This window comes from Cimex lectularius, unplaced genomic scaffold, assembly GCF_000648675.2.
Source record: "Cimex lectularius strain Harlan isolate CLEC.00 unplaced genomic scaffold, Clec_2.1 scaffold61, whole genome shotgun sequence".
Classification (NCBI taxonomy): domain Eukaryota; kingdom Metazoa; phylum Arthropoda; class Insecta; order Hemiptera; family Cimicidae; genus Cimex; species Cimex lectularius.
Window position 1 is genome coordinate 1,573,336 of NW_019392650.1, and position 16,407 is coordinate 1,589,742.

Genomic DNA, 16,407 nt, shown 5'->3' on the forward strand with positions numbered 1-16,407 from the left:
GATTGAAACCGAGTGAACAGCTAGTATTCCGGAGATGACTGTCCTGAGCCCAATAAGCACTGTCGTTTAAGCCATTCACGCCATATAATTTCTTGTAGGTCTCTTCCTTTTTATTTATTTTTTATATATGTACTAAATGCAAAAGAGACCAAAAAATTTATGCACATAGTACATGTCGGGTATTATTTTAAACTGAAAATATTGTAATTTCAAAATCACTGGTTTTGTTTCCAGGGCGGTGTCTGATATCGAGTGTTTGGTCGAGAAATTAGGGGCGGAATCTCTGAGCTCACGCGACGAGTGGGGCTACACGCCAGCACATTGGGCGGCTCTCGACGGAAATGTGGAGGTAATTTATGCCCTTGCGTTTTAATTGTTGATCCATTTAATACTGTAAGAAAACGACTGTGACATGATGAATATCATGAGTTAAGGTCGAGTGAAACTTTGACCCGACGAGTTCGATCCAAGGCTCGACACGACCAACCCGGCGTTCGTGTCTGAGACATTACATGAATATTTCGCGTTAAACATGTTCTACATACATGTCTACATATAGTTCAAAGGGTAATCATCGACCCAATAATCACAGTATTTCTAAAGGTGAACGAGTTGTTAATAAGCATAGTCGACTCAAAGCAGAGAAGAAAACTAATCTCTACATAAAAAATGTAATTAATTTTATCATTGTATAACCTACAAATTATTGTACAAATATTTGACTGTGTCCTTGTTGTGTGGGCTTTTTTACATACCAGAGGCCAGTATAGAGTCCTATCGCATGTCTTTCCTGTATTAGATCTAGTATGGGTCAGGGGCTGGTATTTACGGAATTAAACCAAAGACTTTCACATACGCCTTGGGCAACATGACACTGCTTTTCAGTCGTCTGCGGCTATTGAACACTGTGCCCAAGAGATCAAAAGGCTGGGTATTACCAACAAAAGAATAACCATCTACTCGGGCAGCAAGGCGGCACTAAAGGCGACTACCTCACAGGTAGTAAAGTTCAGAGCCGTTTGGGATTGCATCAAGAACCTGTCAGACATTGGGCATACCAATAAAATTACCCTTGTTTTGGTACCTGAGCAACAGGACAGAGGAAGCTATGGGAAGTTTGATGAGGACTGCTAATGGCTCAGAATCCCTCTGTGATTGGTACGTCATTGCCAAAAACATTGATTCATCGGACAAGGATTTAAGTCCTCGGCTCAACGGTATTGTACTGCAGGGCAGGGGCCATGTGAAAAAGTTGGTTAAAGTATCTTTTCAGAAATTAACGGTCGAACTACCTAACCTGGAACGTATTAGGACTAGAATGATAGTAGGACTGCTGACTGAAACTGCAGACTCCGGAGGTATAGGATATGTATAGACTCGGAGCAGCAAAAACAAACCTGTGCAGATATTGCCGGGAAGAAGAAAAAACAGAGTATGTCCTTTATTGGAGTGAAGGTCTATAATTCAGCAGAAATTCCTCCTCCTGTGAGAGGAAAGCCTGGGCCTTTTCTTATACACACAGGAGTCCTTAAGAAAGCGTTAATATCAGATAAAAATGTTAAGCTTAAAGAGGAGCTCTAGATAATAATGGAGATTACATAATAGACCAATAATGGTACTCATACGCAAGGTCGTAAAGAGGACTTACCGTGGTCTAATTGTATGATATGTAGCTAAAAATGAATTAAGTATGGCTAGTAGTAAGGTTACTTTGGTAGTAGTAGGGAATTAAGGTATCCATATACTAACAGACCAGTGATTAAATGCAGATAAGCCTGGACACGCATCTAAATCTTGTAGTCGGCATGTTTCTATCATTGCCCGAGTTCTTTAGGTGGCACTTAAGAGGGCAGTGTCCGGTACCTTCCTCAAATCGTGCTGAGTTTCGTTGCTTTCCTTTTTGAGGGATTTTTAAATCTCTTAGCTTGCCTCATACCTGGTGATTTTGTTCAGTCCTCAAGCCATTTTTCAGTTCCAACAGTAAGCACACACTCCGGTGCACGTAGTTGTGGTTCTGGTCTCTTGGGTGAGAGGGCTGTCCCCATTTTTTGTCTAGTTGGTCAGCCTGTTCATTTCCTTCTACACCTTCACGTCTTGGAACCCATTTTAAGGTTAGTTTAAGGTGTTATGTTTTCCTAGAACCATTCGGCAATTTTGGCACTTCCAGACAAGTTTGGAGTTGAAGGCATTTAGTGCATTTATAGCTGTCAAATCATCTGCGCGTATGTAAATTAGTGCACCTTTTATATTTTATTTTATTAACTCCTGTGCGCAGAGTTCTATTACATGAACTTCAAGTTGGAAAATTGTTGGGATTAGTCCAAGGGGATTTGCTAGGATATAGTTGGGCCCTTTTACCTCTACCTATTCCATGTTCCATCTATGTACCATATTTGTGCCCCTTCCTGAAACTTGGAGGTACTTTCCTTCTATTTGGAAGTGCTGTCAAAGTTGAGTGTTTCTCTCATTTTATCAGGTACCGTTACAGCCATCTCATTTATCTTATCTCTCTCCAAAATTTTGTGGTGGCTCCTCCTTAGTTTTGGCTTTATTTCCTTGCATCTCAGGAGTTTGTTGGCACTCTGAAATCCCATCATCACTTCAAAAGAACATAAACATGTAAAAGTCGAGTAGTAGTACAGTTTCCATTACTATTGGGACCGGCCTGCAATGCCCTTACATCAAGAAATGTTGGTCTTTGTGTGCTTTGTAGCTTGATCTGTGTCTTCTTGTTCAATGTTATTGGCCACCATACTAGAGCTCCATATGTGCCCAGGGGTTTGACCATTGTGGTGTATAATCAATACGCAATCCTGGGATTTTTATGCCCAGTTTATGCCGTATAATCTCTGGCCAATTGTTTGAAGAACCTTGGCTTTGTGCAGAATTTTGACTATATATTTTCTCCATTTGAGCCTTTGGTCAGGGGGTTATGCCTAGCTACATTCTTTTAGGAATGTTAAGGCTTCATCTTTTATAGTGGGTAGATTTACTTCCTTCATCTTGTACAACGTAATCTTCCTACAATAATTGTGCATCCGGTTTTACTGACATCGAATTTAGTTTTTATGATTGTTACCAGATGGGTAACTTATGGTATGATGCCCTAATTTTATTAATATAAATTTCAATTGCACGTATATCTCATCTTTTCTGATTTCGTCTATTATTTAATTTTTGTTATATAAGTTGGTAAAAAATCCAAAATTAAACATAATAATCAATTGATTCTCAATTTATAAGTATGCTTTAGTTACAACATCCTTGTTATTGTGTAATACGAAATCGATATCAATAAGACAATGATAGATAATAAAACGATATGTCTCGTTTCTGAATAAGCCCCCAAAAAGAGAGCTATGAAACAACAAACCGGCAAATAAAAGGAAAAAATATGTATATTTTATTTGTTAGTGAATTTTTGAAATTTATGGTCTTGTTCCAAAAAACGGACATTTTGTGGATGACAACTTATATTTGTAATATGACGTTGAGTGGCAGTTTTGCTCTTTAGCTTTTTTCGTATTTTGAAAAATACAACGGCAATTTATGTTTAATGTCTTATTTTTTTAGGTAATGCGTTATCTGGTCGAGAGGTCGGCCCCTGTCGACTTGCCATGCCTGGGCACCCAAGGACCGAGACCCATCCACTGGGCATGTCGAAAAGGGCACAGCGCGGTTGTTCAAGTTTTACTGCAGGTGATGATTGATAGTAGAAGTCATTTTGTTTTATAATTCAACTGTTGTTTTTCAGGCTGGTGTGGCTGTAAACGCGGCAGATTTCAAAGGTCTGACACCTCTCATGACCGCCGCGATGTTCGGAAGGGCGGCGACCGCGGCCTATCTCCTCGGGATGGAGGCCCTCAACCATTTGACAGACATAAACGGAGACAGCGCCCTTCATTGGGCGGCCTACAAAGGTTTGTTTATTTTTTTTGTCCATCTGTTCTATATAAAAACACCAATGGTTGTAGGACATCCCGACCTAATCAAGCTTCTCATGTACTCCGGAATAGACCTTCAGAAAGTGGACAACTTCGGTTCGACCCCTCTCCACCTCGCTTGCCTCTCCGGAAACGTGGACTGCGTTAAAATTTTATGTGAAAAGGTAGATAACGTGAGTAGTTTGAACTCCTCGATTTTCAGCCCCTTTCCGCTAAAAGCATTACCTAGTCAGCCCGCTCCGATTCGACTTTTTATGATTGTGTGTTTTCACGAGGTAGAGTAAAATAGACCTGGAGCCGAGAGACAAAAACGGAAAGACGCCTCTCATGCTGGCCAAAAGCCATCGCCACGATGATATCGTCCAAGTGCTCGTCGCCGAGAACAAAAGAAGATCCAGATGGATGCCACCAATTTCTGAAATATGGTACTTCAAGAACAATTTTAAGTAGTAAAACTTACTGATTCATAAATACATGTGTTTTTCTCCAGGGGTATACTCTTTGGTGGTGCAGGAGATTCGAAAGGCCCGCTCTTACTATTTATAGGCTCTGTGCTTTGTTGGGAATACCCTATGTACATTTTAAAGGTAAGAGGATTAAAAATTCCACAATTTATGTAGGGAACATATTCTCAAACAGAAGCGACTACGATCAAATTATTGAACTTCTCCAACTTACGGTTTTAAGTAGCAACAAAGAGTCTGACTTGAAAGCATTATAACTTAACATAATAATACAACAATATTTCTTATGCTTAACTAGGATCAATATGAAGACAGAGTAAATTGGCATTAACAAATAAACTTACTATTTACAAGAAATACGACATATAACCTCGTAATTGCATGAAATATCCTCGTTAAAACAAATAAATAATAAAATATCGGGATTTTCAGACTTGAACTCTGAGGTACCAACAGCAGTCTAATTCAGATTGCACAAAATTTAAAGTTCTTCACATCATCACCAACGCGCCTCCCTAGGTGTCCACCAGATTTGAATAAGTTAATAACTATCAAGTTAAAAAATTACTGTGTTTATAAAATTGTTTCAGTTTAGATATAACTCATGTTGAACTGACATTGGGAAACTTATTAGGTCCGTCTTCACTCGCCGGGCCGTTTTGTTGAACTTCTCAAACGAGTTTCCGGTAATGAGCCATCTTCAGCGTGGAACTCTTTATGCCATAATTTTCTGACTTAAGAAGTTTGACAATTTAATAAAGAAAAACATAAACATGGATGCAGTGAACTAGTTATTTGAAACACGTTTAATCACCCTATGCCTACAGTCATCGTAATGCAACAGCAAACCTTATATTTATAAAAAAGCCAAAAAAGCCTGCCGAGAATCCGTCAAGTTATAGACCCATTAGCCTGCTGAGTGCACTTAGTAAGATATTCGAAAAGTGCATTCAGCACCGTCTTAACCTCCACATTAATGCTAATAACATTATTATAGATGAGCAGCACGGTTTTAGACCGGGCCTCTCTACGGCCACCCAACTCACTCGCGTAGTAGATCATGTGACCAACATGTTCAACAACAAAAAACACACTGGGATGGTCCTCTTAGACATGGAGAGGGCCTTTGATTCGGTCTGACAGGACGGTATAGTATACAGGCTCATTGAAATGAATTTCCCTGGATACCTTATAAAAGTTGTCATGGCCTATTTAAAAAACCGTTCTTTCCGTGTTTCCCTAAACAATGAAACTTCTAGACCTTTCCCAATTGTCGCCGGAGTTTCCCAAGGTTCAATCCTAGGGCCATGTTTGTTTCTCCTTTTTATAAATCCACTCCCCTCACTGAGAAATTGCAAAATTGCGCTTTATGCGGATGACATAGCTGTCTATTGTTCATCCTGGAGGCTTAAGACAATTGTGAAAAGACTAAATGACAGCATCACCAGGATTTGCAGGTTTTGTCACCGCCGGAAACTTAGGATTAATGTCCCCAAAACTGAGGCCATATTCTTCACAAAACGACGACCAATATTTAGGGAAACCATTTCAATTCACGGACACAAAATCGAGTGGTGTGAAAGGATTGGGTTTAACTCTGGACCGAAAACTTAACTTCTCTAGACATATAAATGAAATATGTAGTTACAAAAGGTAAAATAGCTATAAAAGCCTTATTTCCGCTGATTGTTGTTGTTGTTTCCTCTAGAGCTGTGATACTATAAGACAATTTGAGATAATCCAATTACCCGTACTGCATTGTTCTTGTTATTCTCATTTATTTATTTATAATCTTGTTAACACATTTTTGTTAATTCAATTGCTAATTGTTATCCTATTTGATACCTAAAATTTTCCCACTATTTTTCTAGTTTGATTAATTAAAAATAACAACAAACTAGGACTAGGTGCGTTGATAGGCAAATTTTTGAAATAGGACGTAAAAGTGTCCCGCCACTTCCCCTGATTAACGAATGTATGTAGCATAATGTATAAGTATATTTTTTTTAAATAAATGTTTATTCATTCATTCATTCCAAGTCATTGTCGTTATGACTATTCAGAGTACATCATCGTTAATTTGTCACACAAAGACAAATGTCTCTCTTGTTTATAATATCCGATCCTTCGTATACTCCACATTGGATGGTATATGAAGAGGCGAATTTTTAAATGTTATACAGTTTTTAGGCGCAAAAACTTGTTTCTTCCAGGAGAAAGGACAGTAGCATTACCACTACCTTGCTACATATGTAAAGCTGGAAAGCTGGAATCTTTCGACAGAATAGATGAAAAAAAATTCATTGCTGCTTCTTCCTTCTTGACTATGTTCCTATTACGAGGCTTAGAAGTCAATTTTGAATTCAGTCCGGCGTACTTGATAATGCTAGACTAGGGCACGTCCCCAATGAAACACTGCATAAAAAGGGAAGTGAAAGTAGTTTCAGAAAATGGGAATTAGATAAGATAGGAAAGGTTAAATGTTTAAAGGTTCACAAGCTACATCTGGACTTAGTGAATTAAACTTGGGGTTCAAAGAACAATCTAACTTAAGATTATGTCCTTCGTACCTACGTACTCCAATAAAACACAGCAAACTTTAGTAGAATCCATACAACTGATTGAAAAAGTAGATGTTGTCAGATTGATATACTTATAAAGACCACTAGAAAATGAAATAAATTCACAATCCGATTAACCGATTCATCCAAGCATACTAACAACAGAATCTAATCAATTCAGTCCTTAATCCTTCGCATCATCATCAATGGTCCTACGACGTCTCCAATAAAACAGAGCTTAAAAGCTTTTTGTAAAAGTGTAGGTCTTATCCCGATTCGAAATTTTCAACTTTACTCCAGTGGATCTCTCGCTTTCATAACCAGAGATCCACTAAACACTACATGAAGACTGAAACTAAGAATGGCTGTAATTAACTACATTGAGAGGGTATAATTCTAAATTTAATATTTTAATAGTTTTAATTTTTCCATTAGAGTATACCAAGAACGTGGAATTTAATGCGTGGCACGCACTACTGTTTCATCTATTGGAACATCCTTATGTGGATTTCGTGGGTGGTGGCTAACAGGAGGAATCCTGGCTACATCCCGCAGAACTCCGAGTGCTACTACCGGGCGATAAAACAGGTATTATCCTCCTTAGCTCATCCAGATTATCCCATTGACCACTACCATTCCAGATACCGTATTATGACAAGCTGAAAAGGAGAGAGATCGTACTGTCGAGGTTGTGCCATTCGTGCCGCTGCCTCAGGCCGCTCAGAGCCAAACACTGCCGGATCTGCAACCGATGCGTTGCGTATTTCGACCACCACTGCCCTTTCATCCACAACTGCATCGGCGTCAGGAACAGGTAACGTCTGCCAAGCAGGGATTTTTACTCAGGGTGTAATAAAAACGATTTGTAGGATTTGGTTCCTTCTCTTCGTACTGAGTGTCGCCATAAACTGCACTTTCACCATTTACTTCTCATGCTACAGCATGGCGATCGACGGTTTCGACGTACTTTTCTTCATCGGATTCATCGAATCGCTCGTGTTCTGCGGGCTCGGTTGGATCCTGACATGTACATCAGTAAGTTTTAGAAAATCCTTTTTTTTTCAGGTTGAAAACTCCGGCAAAATGTATGCACGATAATCTTAAGGAATTTTCGAGTTCTATAGCTGCGATACTTCAGTTGTGGTTACGTAGCTTAGCTGTAGAATTATGTTTTACAAATATCTTTTGTATTAAAAATTGGGGTTAAGGCTAATATGAAAGAAAACAATCATTGTCTGTTCCTTCGATCTTTCGAGAAATATATCCCATCGTAAGGACATTGAAACTTATTATTAATTTGCAAGGTTACTGAAGACAGCATCCACTTACAGTATTTAAATTATGGTTTCAAGCATAATTCAATAAAGAACTGGATTTACAGTGAACGACATCATACAACCAATCATTCTATGTCTGCAATGTAATTTAAATATCAAAATTCCTAAGAGAAAGAAATATATATATATAGGATAGATAGAGATAGAGATAGAGAGAGAGTGAGAGAGAGAGTGAGAGAGAGAGGGAGGGAGAGAGAGAGAGGGAGGGAGGGAAGAGATAGGTAGTGAGAGAATCAGTAAGCGAGTGTGAGAGCGAGAAAAAGAAAGAAAGAGAGAGAGAAAGAGAAAGAGAGAGAGTGAGAGAGAGAGAGAGAGAGAGAGAGAGAGAGAGAGAGAGAGCGGAGTGTGTGTGTGTCTATAAATTATATGTATATTAACAAACATCTATCTACCTAATACTTTTGTATAAATACAAGATATGATACAATTTTCCTTTCATCCTCCAGGTCCTTCATGCTTGCATGAACCTCACTACGAACGAGATGTTCAACTACAAGAGGTACCCGTACCTGCGCGACAAGAGAGGCAAGTACTTGAATCCGTTTTCCAGAGGGCCGCTTCTCAATCTGGTCGAGTTCTTCGTCTGCACGCCCTCCGACTCGGACGAACAAGTCCTGCTTATCGAAGATTCACCTTAGCCTATCGTCGACTTGACGGCGATCAAGCCGGGAATATGAAATGCTGCTTATGTCTACGTTCCCGGGCCGAGCTATTTTTCGACGAATCGCATCTCGGAGGAGCAAGCCGAAGCTATGGCGCACATTGCAACCACTCACGAATAAACGCTTAATAGTTTGTTCACGGTTTATTGGTTTTTCTAATAAATTATCATATTTATAAATATATTTTATTTTATATAAAGAATTTTTATTTCATACAACGACTGATTGAAATAGACGGGGAAATTGTAGATGCATCAGACCTTTTTCGCTCTGGCTACAAGCAGTGAGTAGTCGACTCGGTAATTTCCGTTTTCCTGTTTTTCTGCCAGGTTCAAACAGTCAACGAAATCCGATATGCACTTTCTGTAGTCTGCCTGCTCTTCGTTTGGGATTCTTTCTAAAAATGGGTTGACCGCGCAGATTGAATCTGAAAATTATTTAAATAGAAGACTAACTGGAATGAAAAGCTGCCAAAACAGACAAAACAGAGAGAATAGGTCGACCAAAGTTATTTGAAAGAACCAAGCGACAGGTTTATCATTCTGCGTGTCGCTAGATTTTCCTTTGAGGTCTGCGTAATGATGAGTCGGTAGTTTCCCATTTCAATAATGTTGGTCTGCCCCTTCTCGCTGGGAAACGACCAAACCGCGGGTTCATCACTCCACAGACTCCAGAGGAAAACTCACTAGTCTTTTCTTCCGGTGCTCGACAATTACCAATCATCGACTCCTTCGAGGGGTAGAGGAATGACGTGTTCTTGTTGTAGACTTTCACCTCTGAGAAGTCGACGCTTTTCAGCAGTTTGGCGTACAGAGCTGCGGGGTCGTCGCATTGGTGATAGGGCGAGATGTAGAACTCGACATCCTGCAAATCAACGGCGTAATCTAAAAGTCAATTTTTTTTATTTTTAAGCACGTACTTTCATATAATGGCTCCATTTGATCGTCTGGCTCAGAGACAGGTAAAGCTTAAACACAGGGTTGTGAGAAAGGAAAGTGGCCAGAAGCTCGCCGTCCGCCTTGAGCAGACTGTGGATGTTTTCAGCGGCTTTCCTAAAAAAATTTAATTGTCACGAGGTTCGAGGAAGTCAAGATTGTCATACTTTTGGTCCTGAATCCAATGGAGGCAGTAAAAAGAGAAGATCTTACTGAAGCTTCCTTTCTCCCAGTGGTCCCAGATGTAACTACCTTGGATGTCGAGTTTTCGGAATTTGATTCTGCTAGTTTTGAAATGCGCGTTTCCGTATTCGACCATCTCTTCCAAAATATCACTTCCTATCTGAAAGTGATGAAAAACATGTTGATTCCTTGCAGGATATGAAGAAGAGAGAAGAATATCGAAGATTAAAAAAAAATCTTGGTATCACAATTTTGATTAAATTCCTTACGATTGTCGCATCCGGTGGTGCGAATTTCTTAAGTACGTTGACGGTGACATCTCCGGGCCCGGAGCCGACGTCCAGCACTTTTTCGCCTTCGCTCCAGGTGAAAGTGTGCGTCAGCTCGCTCAGCACTTCCTCCGCGTCCTTCCTCTGCATTGGGTTCGACGTTAAGTACATCCTGGCGTTCTTCATTTTTACAAACTGAAAACAACGAGGACAAGTTGTAATTTCACAACACATATTCAATATGGGTAGTAATAATAATTTATGCTTATATTTAATAAATAAAGAATAATACATGCAGAAAGAAACTGTAGGTACGTTTTGGTATTATACAAGAACAAAATAATTGCATGTATCACAACGGCTTGGAACACATCTTCAAAAAATCGTACCTTTATTGGTTCAAATGAACATCTTTCCAGTTAAATTGAGATCTGATATGGATATTTATCTAAGCCAACTGACAAAGGTTTGAAGCTTCGTAGAACAATATACAAAATAATAGTTCAATTAAGTTAAAATTGTAGTAAATAGAGATTGTTCAGATTCGTCAGTATCGAGAGGACAACAACATGGTAACAGTACTGATCACAATACATTCAAACGTATCAATAACTGACAAAAAAGCATATACATTCTTTACCTAACGAAGGAAAAATGAACAAAGCACTCATATAACTTATATAGAAAACCAATAATAACAAACTGAGTGCAAGCTACCCAAAGATACAAAATTGCCAGCAGAAAAGTACAGTGATATCGATACAGCACACTACTGAAAATATAAAAAGAAATGCGTACAATAAAACAACCTTTGGACTGACTTTTCTTATGAAAGCCAAAACGAGTCCGACAGACCAAAAAAGCGAGACAAGACAGACCAAAACCATCGAAACGACTAAGGTAACAGCAGATCTCAAGGGAAAATCTCAAAATTAACAGTCGTAAGTAAGAAGAGGACTACAAGATTGGTCTAACAAAGACTAATAAACTTATTTTCTAGATAATCATCATCTGTATAAAAAATTCAATGCATTTATTCAATTCTGTGAATCCCTGATGATGATGAAACAACCGAAAGTTTGACAGACCACCTCGACCATATCTGATTGGATATCTCCTTTACATTTATCTTCAGAACCCCTTTTTAAAATTTAATGAAAATTCACATAAATAGGTGAAACAACGTTCTATTATATAAATTATGCACAAAAACAACAAACACCTCGTAAACTTCTGATACATAGCATTTACAAGTCGATCACGCAAGACAAAAACGGTACGTATCAAAGACATCGTACGGACTTCGTAAACCTTTACAACCTCCCATGGACCAAGACAACACCGACATCACCTTTCATATTTCATTTTAAAATTTCAATTTAAAAATGAACCGACTATAAAGAAAATCACGCTTAGCTACCACTGATGATAGCAAAAATGACCAAGAAGACCAAAACGATAGGAAAGGTCTAAGCTAAAGGTCCATCCGACCATCACCCCAGTCCTCAAGAGGAAATCTCAAAATATATAGTACATAATAGGTAGCGAAAACTGGAAGATTGAGAAGAATGATCAATCAAACCATACGTACAGGTATCATACTAGATATAGATCGAACAAAAGAAAGTAGATTCACTTCAGATAATCGCCATCTGTTTAAAATTCAATTCAACAATTAAAATGTATGACGCACTGATGACGAAATAAACTAACCGAAAGATCGTCAGTATGTATTTTCCTACTTTAAGGGTTTCTTACTACCTTGTACTCCTACTTCATCGACATATCTGATTTGGTATCGATTTAGTGCCTTTATCGACAAAACACTTCAACAAATTTAATGAAATTTAGCGTTGTTTAATGTTTGATTATGATTTCCTGTTTGAATTTTGAAATTGTTTTTTTAAGAGTTGAGATGTTTCAATGTTTCACTGTTTTTAAATATTATATGTTGTCTTAATTGTATAAATACATAAATGTATTTATAACACCTTCAAAAAATCGTTTTTTTCCTTGACATAATTGCCCATTCATGTTAATTTTTGTTACAAACTACAAACTATGATTAAATTGGCCTAGAAATACGAATGAAATTTCGAAGTGCTTAAAACTTTGACTTTCTTATGAGTTTTTGTTTTTGCAAAACGTATACGAGACGAACCCGCTAAACAAAAATGGTAATGTACAAAATACATTAGACAGACTGAAACAAACCAAAAAGACGGACGTAATACTTCAAAACCTTCTTCAGTTAAATTTCATCGGCATCATCTTCCATATTTCATGAACATTTAAAACTGTACCGACTATAAAGAAAACCAAGCTTAGTCACCAATGATGATGGCAAAAACGCGTCTTACAGACCAAAGCAGAAAGACTGATCAGAAGAAAATGATCGGAAATGATCAAGCAACTTCAAGACTACATATTATTATTTATATTAATAATTATAATATACTAAGTTTAACAAATAGTTTTATTTTCCATCTTTATAAAATTCGATTCATCAATTAAAATCCGTGAAGCCCACATGACGAAATAAAATAATCGAAAGTTCGACAGTAATACCATTTTATACTTTAGGAGGGTCGCCACCATGACCTTATATGTTTTGGTCGCCTTTAGGTACCCCTAAACTAAACTTAATCAGATTTTGCATACTAGTTTTGTAAAACTCGTCCATGATTTACTACATTAGAATTTTGAAAATGGAAGGTAAAGGATAAAGGAAGCTAAGCCTGGTGTTTTTGTATGAAAGCATTTCGAAATTCTCAGTGTTGAGTTCCTGCTAATAGGACGTACGAGGACACGAGAAAGCGCATAGCCCAAGCAAAACATAAACCCATCCCTGGTGGTGTCGAAAAGATGAAAAACCTCGGGCAAACCGAAACAGGGAAGATAGGCTACCAGGGTGTTCGGAAATCACCCAACAGACTTCAGAATTTTTGTTGTCACCTACGATCATTGATTTTTATAATTTATAGATTAGCAATATATAAAAGACAATTTAGAATGTATTATAAATAAATAATAAATACAAAATTTAGGCATACTCACAGGACGTTGACAGAAAATAAGTTTTGTTTCGGCCTCCGGGCCGTTTTATAAGGCTCTACGTTAAAAAGCTGGTGGGGGTTTTCTCGTGGAAGGGATTAAAAAAACGAATTTTAAATTACCATTGAGAGCATTTATGACTTCTTTTTATATCAAGTTTTAAAAACGCCTGAAGCCTATTGTTAAATCTGTAAATGTACAAAAGGGACAACTTACTTCACAGTACTAAAATAAATTTGCAAATTTGCGTTTTTTGGTATTTATTTTTCTTACAGGGAAGTTGGAAGTGTGGAATATTAGAGAACAAAATGACTAAAAAATAAGATGAATTTTGGAAATTAATTTCAGTCCATTATATTTAGTGGTCTGATTGACCAAATTACTTTTTTCAATTAATTAATGTTTTTATGTAAGGTCTTTGTTAAAATGAAAATGTTAGTGTCACGAGCGGGATTCGAACCACGACCTTCGGCTCAATATGACGACTAGTCACGATAGCTCAAGGGATTAGAGCAGGGGCGTATTGAGCCGAAGGTCGTGGGTTCGAACCCGCTCGTGACACTAACATTTCCATTTCAACCAAGACCTTACACTGAAGAAAGTGTTACAGTGTGAAGTTACACACATGCCCTGGGACCCTGAAGAGGGTGATGATACTATTGTAATATCTCTGAAGATCTGCATGTTTTGGTTATTTCAAAATGTTCCAAATTAAATGTAGACAAAAACACTTCTTTGGTTAAATGTTCCTCATTAATTGAAACGAAAACACTTTTCTTTGGTTAGGTTATCATTTTTTGTAACACATTTCCATTTTTTTGATGTTATTTAAGTTCATAACTATAAAATTTTATTTTATTTGGATCATTGAGGATCCTGATTTTGTGTGAAATTTTTCGTTATTGTTATCTGTGTATATGTCTTTTATTTTTCTGCCGCCTGTATTTTGTGTGCACAGGGTGGTACGCTATGAGGTTAAAAAAATACATTGTAAATCGAGTAGAATGCCACAAAAACGAGTTTTATAGTTCACTCCATCGGGAAGATAGTATATTTATTTTCGATTTTCTAATAAAAATAGATTTTCTTTTGTACTAATGGATTTTTCATCAGTTCTTTTTTAATGAATGTATCATCTACTTATTCAGTTCGATCCGAGTGATAGCCGTTTCGCTGACACAATCCTATAAAATTAAAACAAATTGGAAAATTTTAAAGAATTTGAGAAATTCACTACGCTGTTACAAAATACCCTAGAAATTGGTGAATTTCACAAAACTGTTTCATTTAATAATCTGTTGAATGGTTAATAGGATGGGTTCATACTTTTTTCGAGGATTAAAAAAAATTGTATTATGGGAAAATTAAGGTTTGATGCGATTAGGAAGATTCAATTCGTCTTGATGACAGAATAGATAGACATGCGACAAGAAAAACGTATAAAACTGCGCTATTGTGTAAATTTTTTGATGGCAAGGGTGATTTTTTGAAGACGTTATAAATAAATTTATGAATTTATAAAATTAAGAAGGCAATGTAATTTTTAAAAAAAGTACAACTTTGAAACATCACAAGTCTTAAAAAAACACATTGTCAAAATTCAAATATAAGAAGACATGACCTTGTTTGAGAAATCGATACCGAATCAGATATGGCCTATGAAGTAACACCCTTAAAATAGGAAAATACATACTGACTACCTTTCGGTTAGTTTACTTCAGCATCAGGGTTTATTTAATTCTTGAGGTCTGTAGGGCTTATACGTTTCCTATCTTTTTGGTGTTCTTGGTCATTTTTGCTAACATCAGTAGCGATTTAGCTTGGTTTTCTTAATAGTCGGGTCATTTTTAAATGTTCGTCCTGAAATTTTTAAATTGAAACGTTAAAGTGAAATGTGTGGTGTTTAGTGAGCGTTAGTTAATGATTATTTGGAGATCGTGAGATGCGGTCTAGTGTATAGACGTAGGTTTTAGAAAAACATTTTCTTTATCGTGCCAACGTTTCGATCTTTATTGAGATCATCTTCAGGGCTCAGTGTTTGTTTTCTGTGTAGATGTGTCACTCTTGTGTGGCCGGGGGCCCTCTCTAGGGCACTCTCAACATGACACACAAGAATGACACATCTACACAGAAAACAAACACTTTGAGCCTTGAAGNTATATACACCGTTTGTCTAGTGTGATCGACTTATGTTTCGTACCAGAGGTTTACTTGTGGTGTTTGTTGTTTGTGTTAGAGATGGTTAAATATATCGAAAGAATACCAAAACAGACATGGTCGAGGTGGTGGAAACAGAAAATTGCATTATTGTCGAATTTTCGGTTGTTTTATTTCATCATCAGGGCCTCACAGGATTTAATTGATGCATTGTATTTTGAAAGGCAGATGGCGATTATATCTCCTTGCTTTTGTTTTTTGATATATCTTTTCAATCTACCCTTCTTCTTTACCTATTACTCTAAATTTGTTGATTTCCCTTGAGTGCAGCGGGGTGATGGAGACCTGTACCTTGGTGGTTTCGATGGTTTTGTCTGTCTTGCCACGCCGTTTTGGTCCGTCAGACGCATTTTGGCTATCTTCAGTGATGGGTTGGTTCGCTCTCCTTTACAGTCGGTTAATTTTTAATTTTTTTTTTTTTTGTTCCAGCATGTCTGACGTATTTTGTATATACACCGTTTTGTCTGGTGGGTTCTTGTTTGTTGTCTTTAGTGAGGCTTTTAGGCATCATTTATTAAAGATAGTTTGAATGTCTCACGTGATTTCTCACATGAATGAATTTATGTGAATTTTGCCCATTTACTGTGCCTCTAAAGTGTAGTTTTGTATGTCTTTCGAACGCCCGAATGTTGTTGTTATTGCTTGCAATTCTTATAGTTTTCTGTAATAATTTGTATGGATTTTAATCTGTCATGTGCTTTCCTGTCTGGATAGCTTGAGTCTGCACGTCTATCTGATGCTCTTCGTTTTTTTATAAGTCAAGAGTATCATGCTCACTTTT

At 37.4% G+C, this 16,407-nt stretch overlaps 2 protein-coding genes across 7 annotated transcripts in view; one reads left to right on the forward strand and one right to left on the reverse strand.

The window, feature by feature from the left end:
* LOC106672686 (probable protein S-acyltransferase 23) overlaps positions 1 to 9,101 on the forward strand; it is a 26,661-nt gene extending 17,560 nt beyond the window's left edge. For 2 of the 3 annotated variants that reach the window (XM_014404301.2, XM_014404299.2), the window contains exons 2-11: positions 235 to 349; positions 3,574 to 3,699; positions 3,755 to 3,920; positions 3,975 to 4,117; positions 4,224 to 4,369; positions 4,435 to 4,531; positions 7,405 to 7,557; positions 7,611 to 7,783; positions 7,839 to 8,004; positions 8,753 to 9,101. In XM_014404301.2, coding sequence (XP_014259787.1) covers positions 3,577 to 3,699; positions 3,755 to 3,920; positions 3,975 to 4,117; positions 4,224 to 4,369; positions 4,435 to 4,531; positions 7,405 to 7,557; positions 7,611 to 7,783; positions 7,839 to 8,004; positions 8,753 to 8,944 — 1,359 coding nt within the window. In that variant the 5' untranslated portion in view covers positions 235 to 349; positions 3,574 to 3,576 and the 3' untranslated portion in view covers positions 8,945 to 9,101. The remainder of the gene's footprint in view (positions 1 to 234; positions 350 to 3,573; positions 3,700 to 3,754; positions 3,921 to 3,974; positions 4,118 to 4,223; positions 4,370 to 4,434; positions 4,532 to 7,404; positions 7,558 to 7,610; positions 7,784 to 7,838; positions 8,005 to 8,752) is intronic. The other variant, XM_014404300.2, reaches the window with a different exon arrangement.
* A 54-nt stretch (positions 9,102 to 9,155) lies between these two features.
* On the reverse strand, positions 9,156 to 13,496 carry LOC106672662 (juvenile hormone acid O-methyltransferase-like). 4 transcript variants are annotated; one of them, XM_024230630.1, is made up of 6 exons: positions 11,947 to 12,046; positions 10,356 to 10,550; positions 10,071 to 10,246; positions 9,888 to 10,020; positions 9,655 to 9,832; positions 9,156 to 9,395 (listed from the first exon to the last, which is right to left on the reverse strand). In XM_024230630.1, the coding sequence occupies exons 1-6, from the start codon at positions 11,953 to 11,955 to the stop codon at positions 9,223 to 9,225; spliced, it is 864 nt and encodes a 287-aa protein (XP_024086398.1). In that variant the 5' UTR covers positions 11,956 to 12,046; the 3' UTR covers positions 9,156 to 9,222. The 4 variants fall into 4 exon arrangements, with proteins under 4 accessions (XP_024086398.1, XP_014259735.1, XP_014259736.1 ...); XM_014404249.2 differs by lacking the exon at positions 11,947 to 12,046 and adding an exon at positions 13,413 to 13,496 and having other exon boundaries at positions 9,157 to 9,395; XM_014404250.2 differs by lacking the exon at positions 11,947 to 12,046 and adding an exon at positions 10,745 to 10,796 and having other exon boundaries at positions 9,157 to 9,395.
* Between the last annotated feature and the right edge of the window lie 2,911 nt (positions 13,497 to 16,407).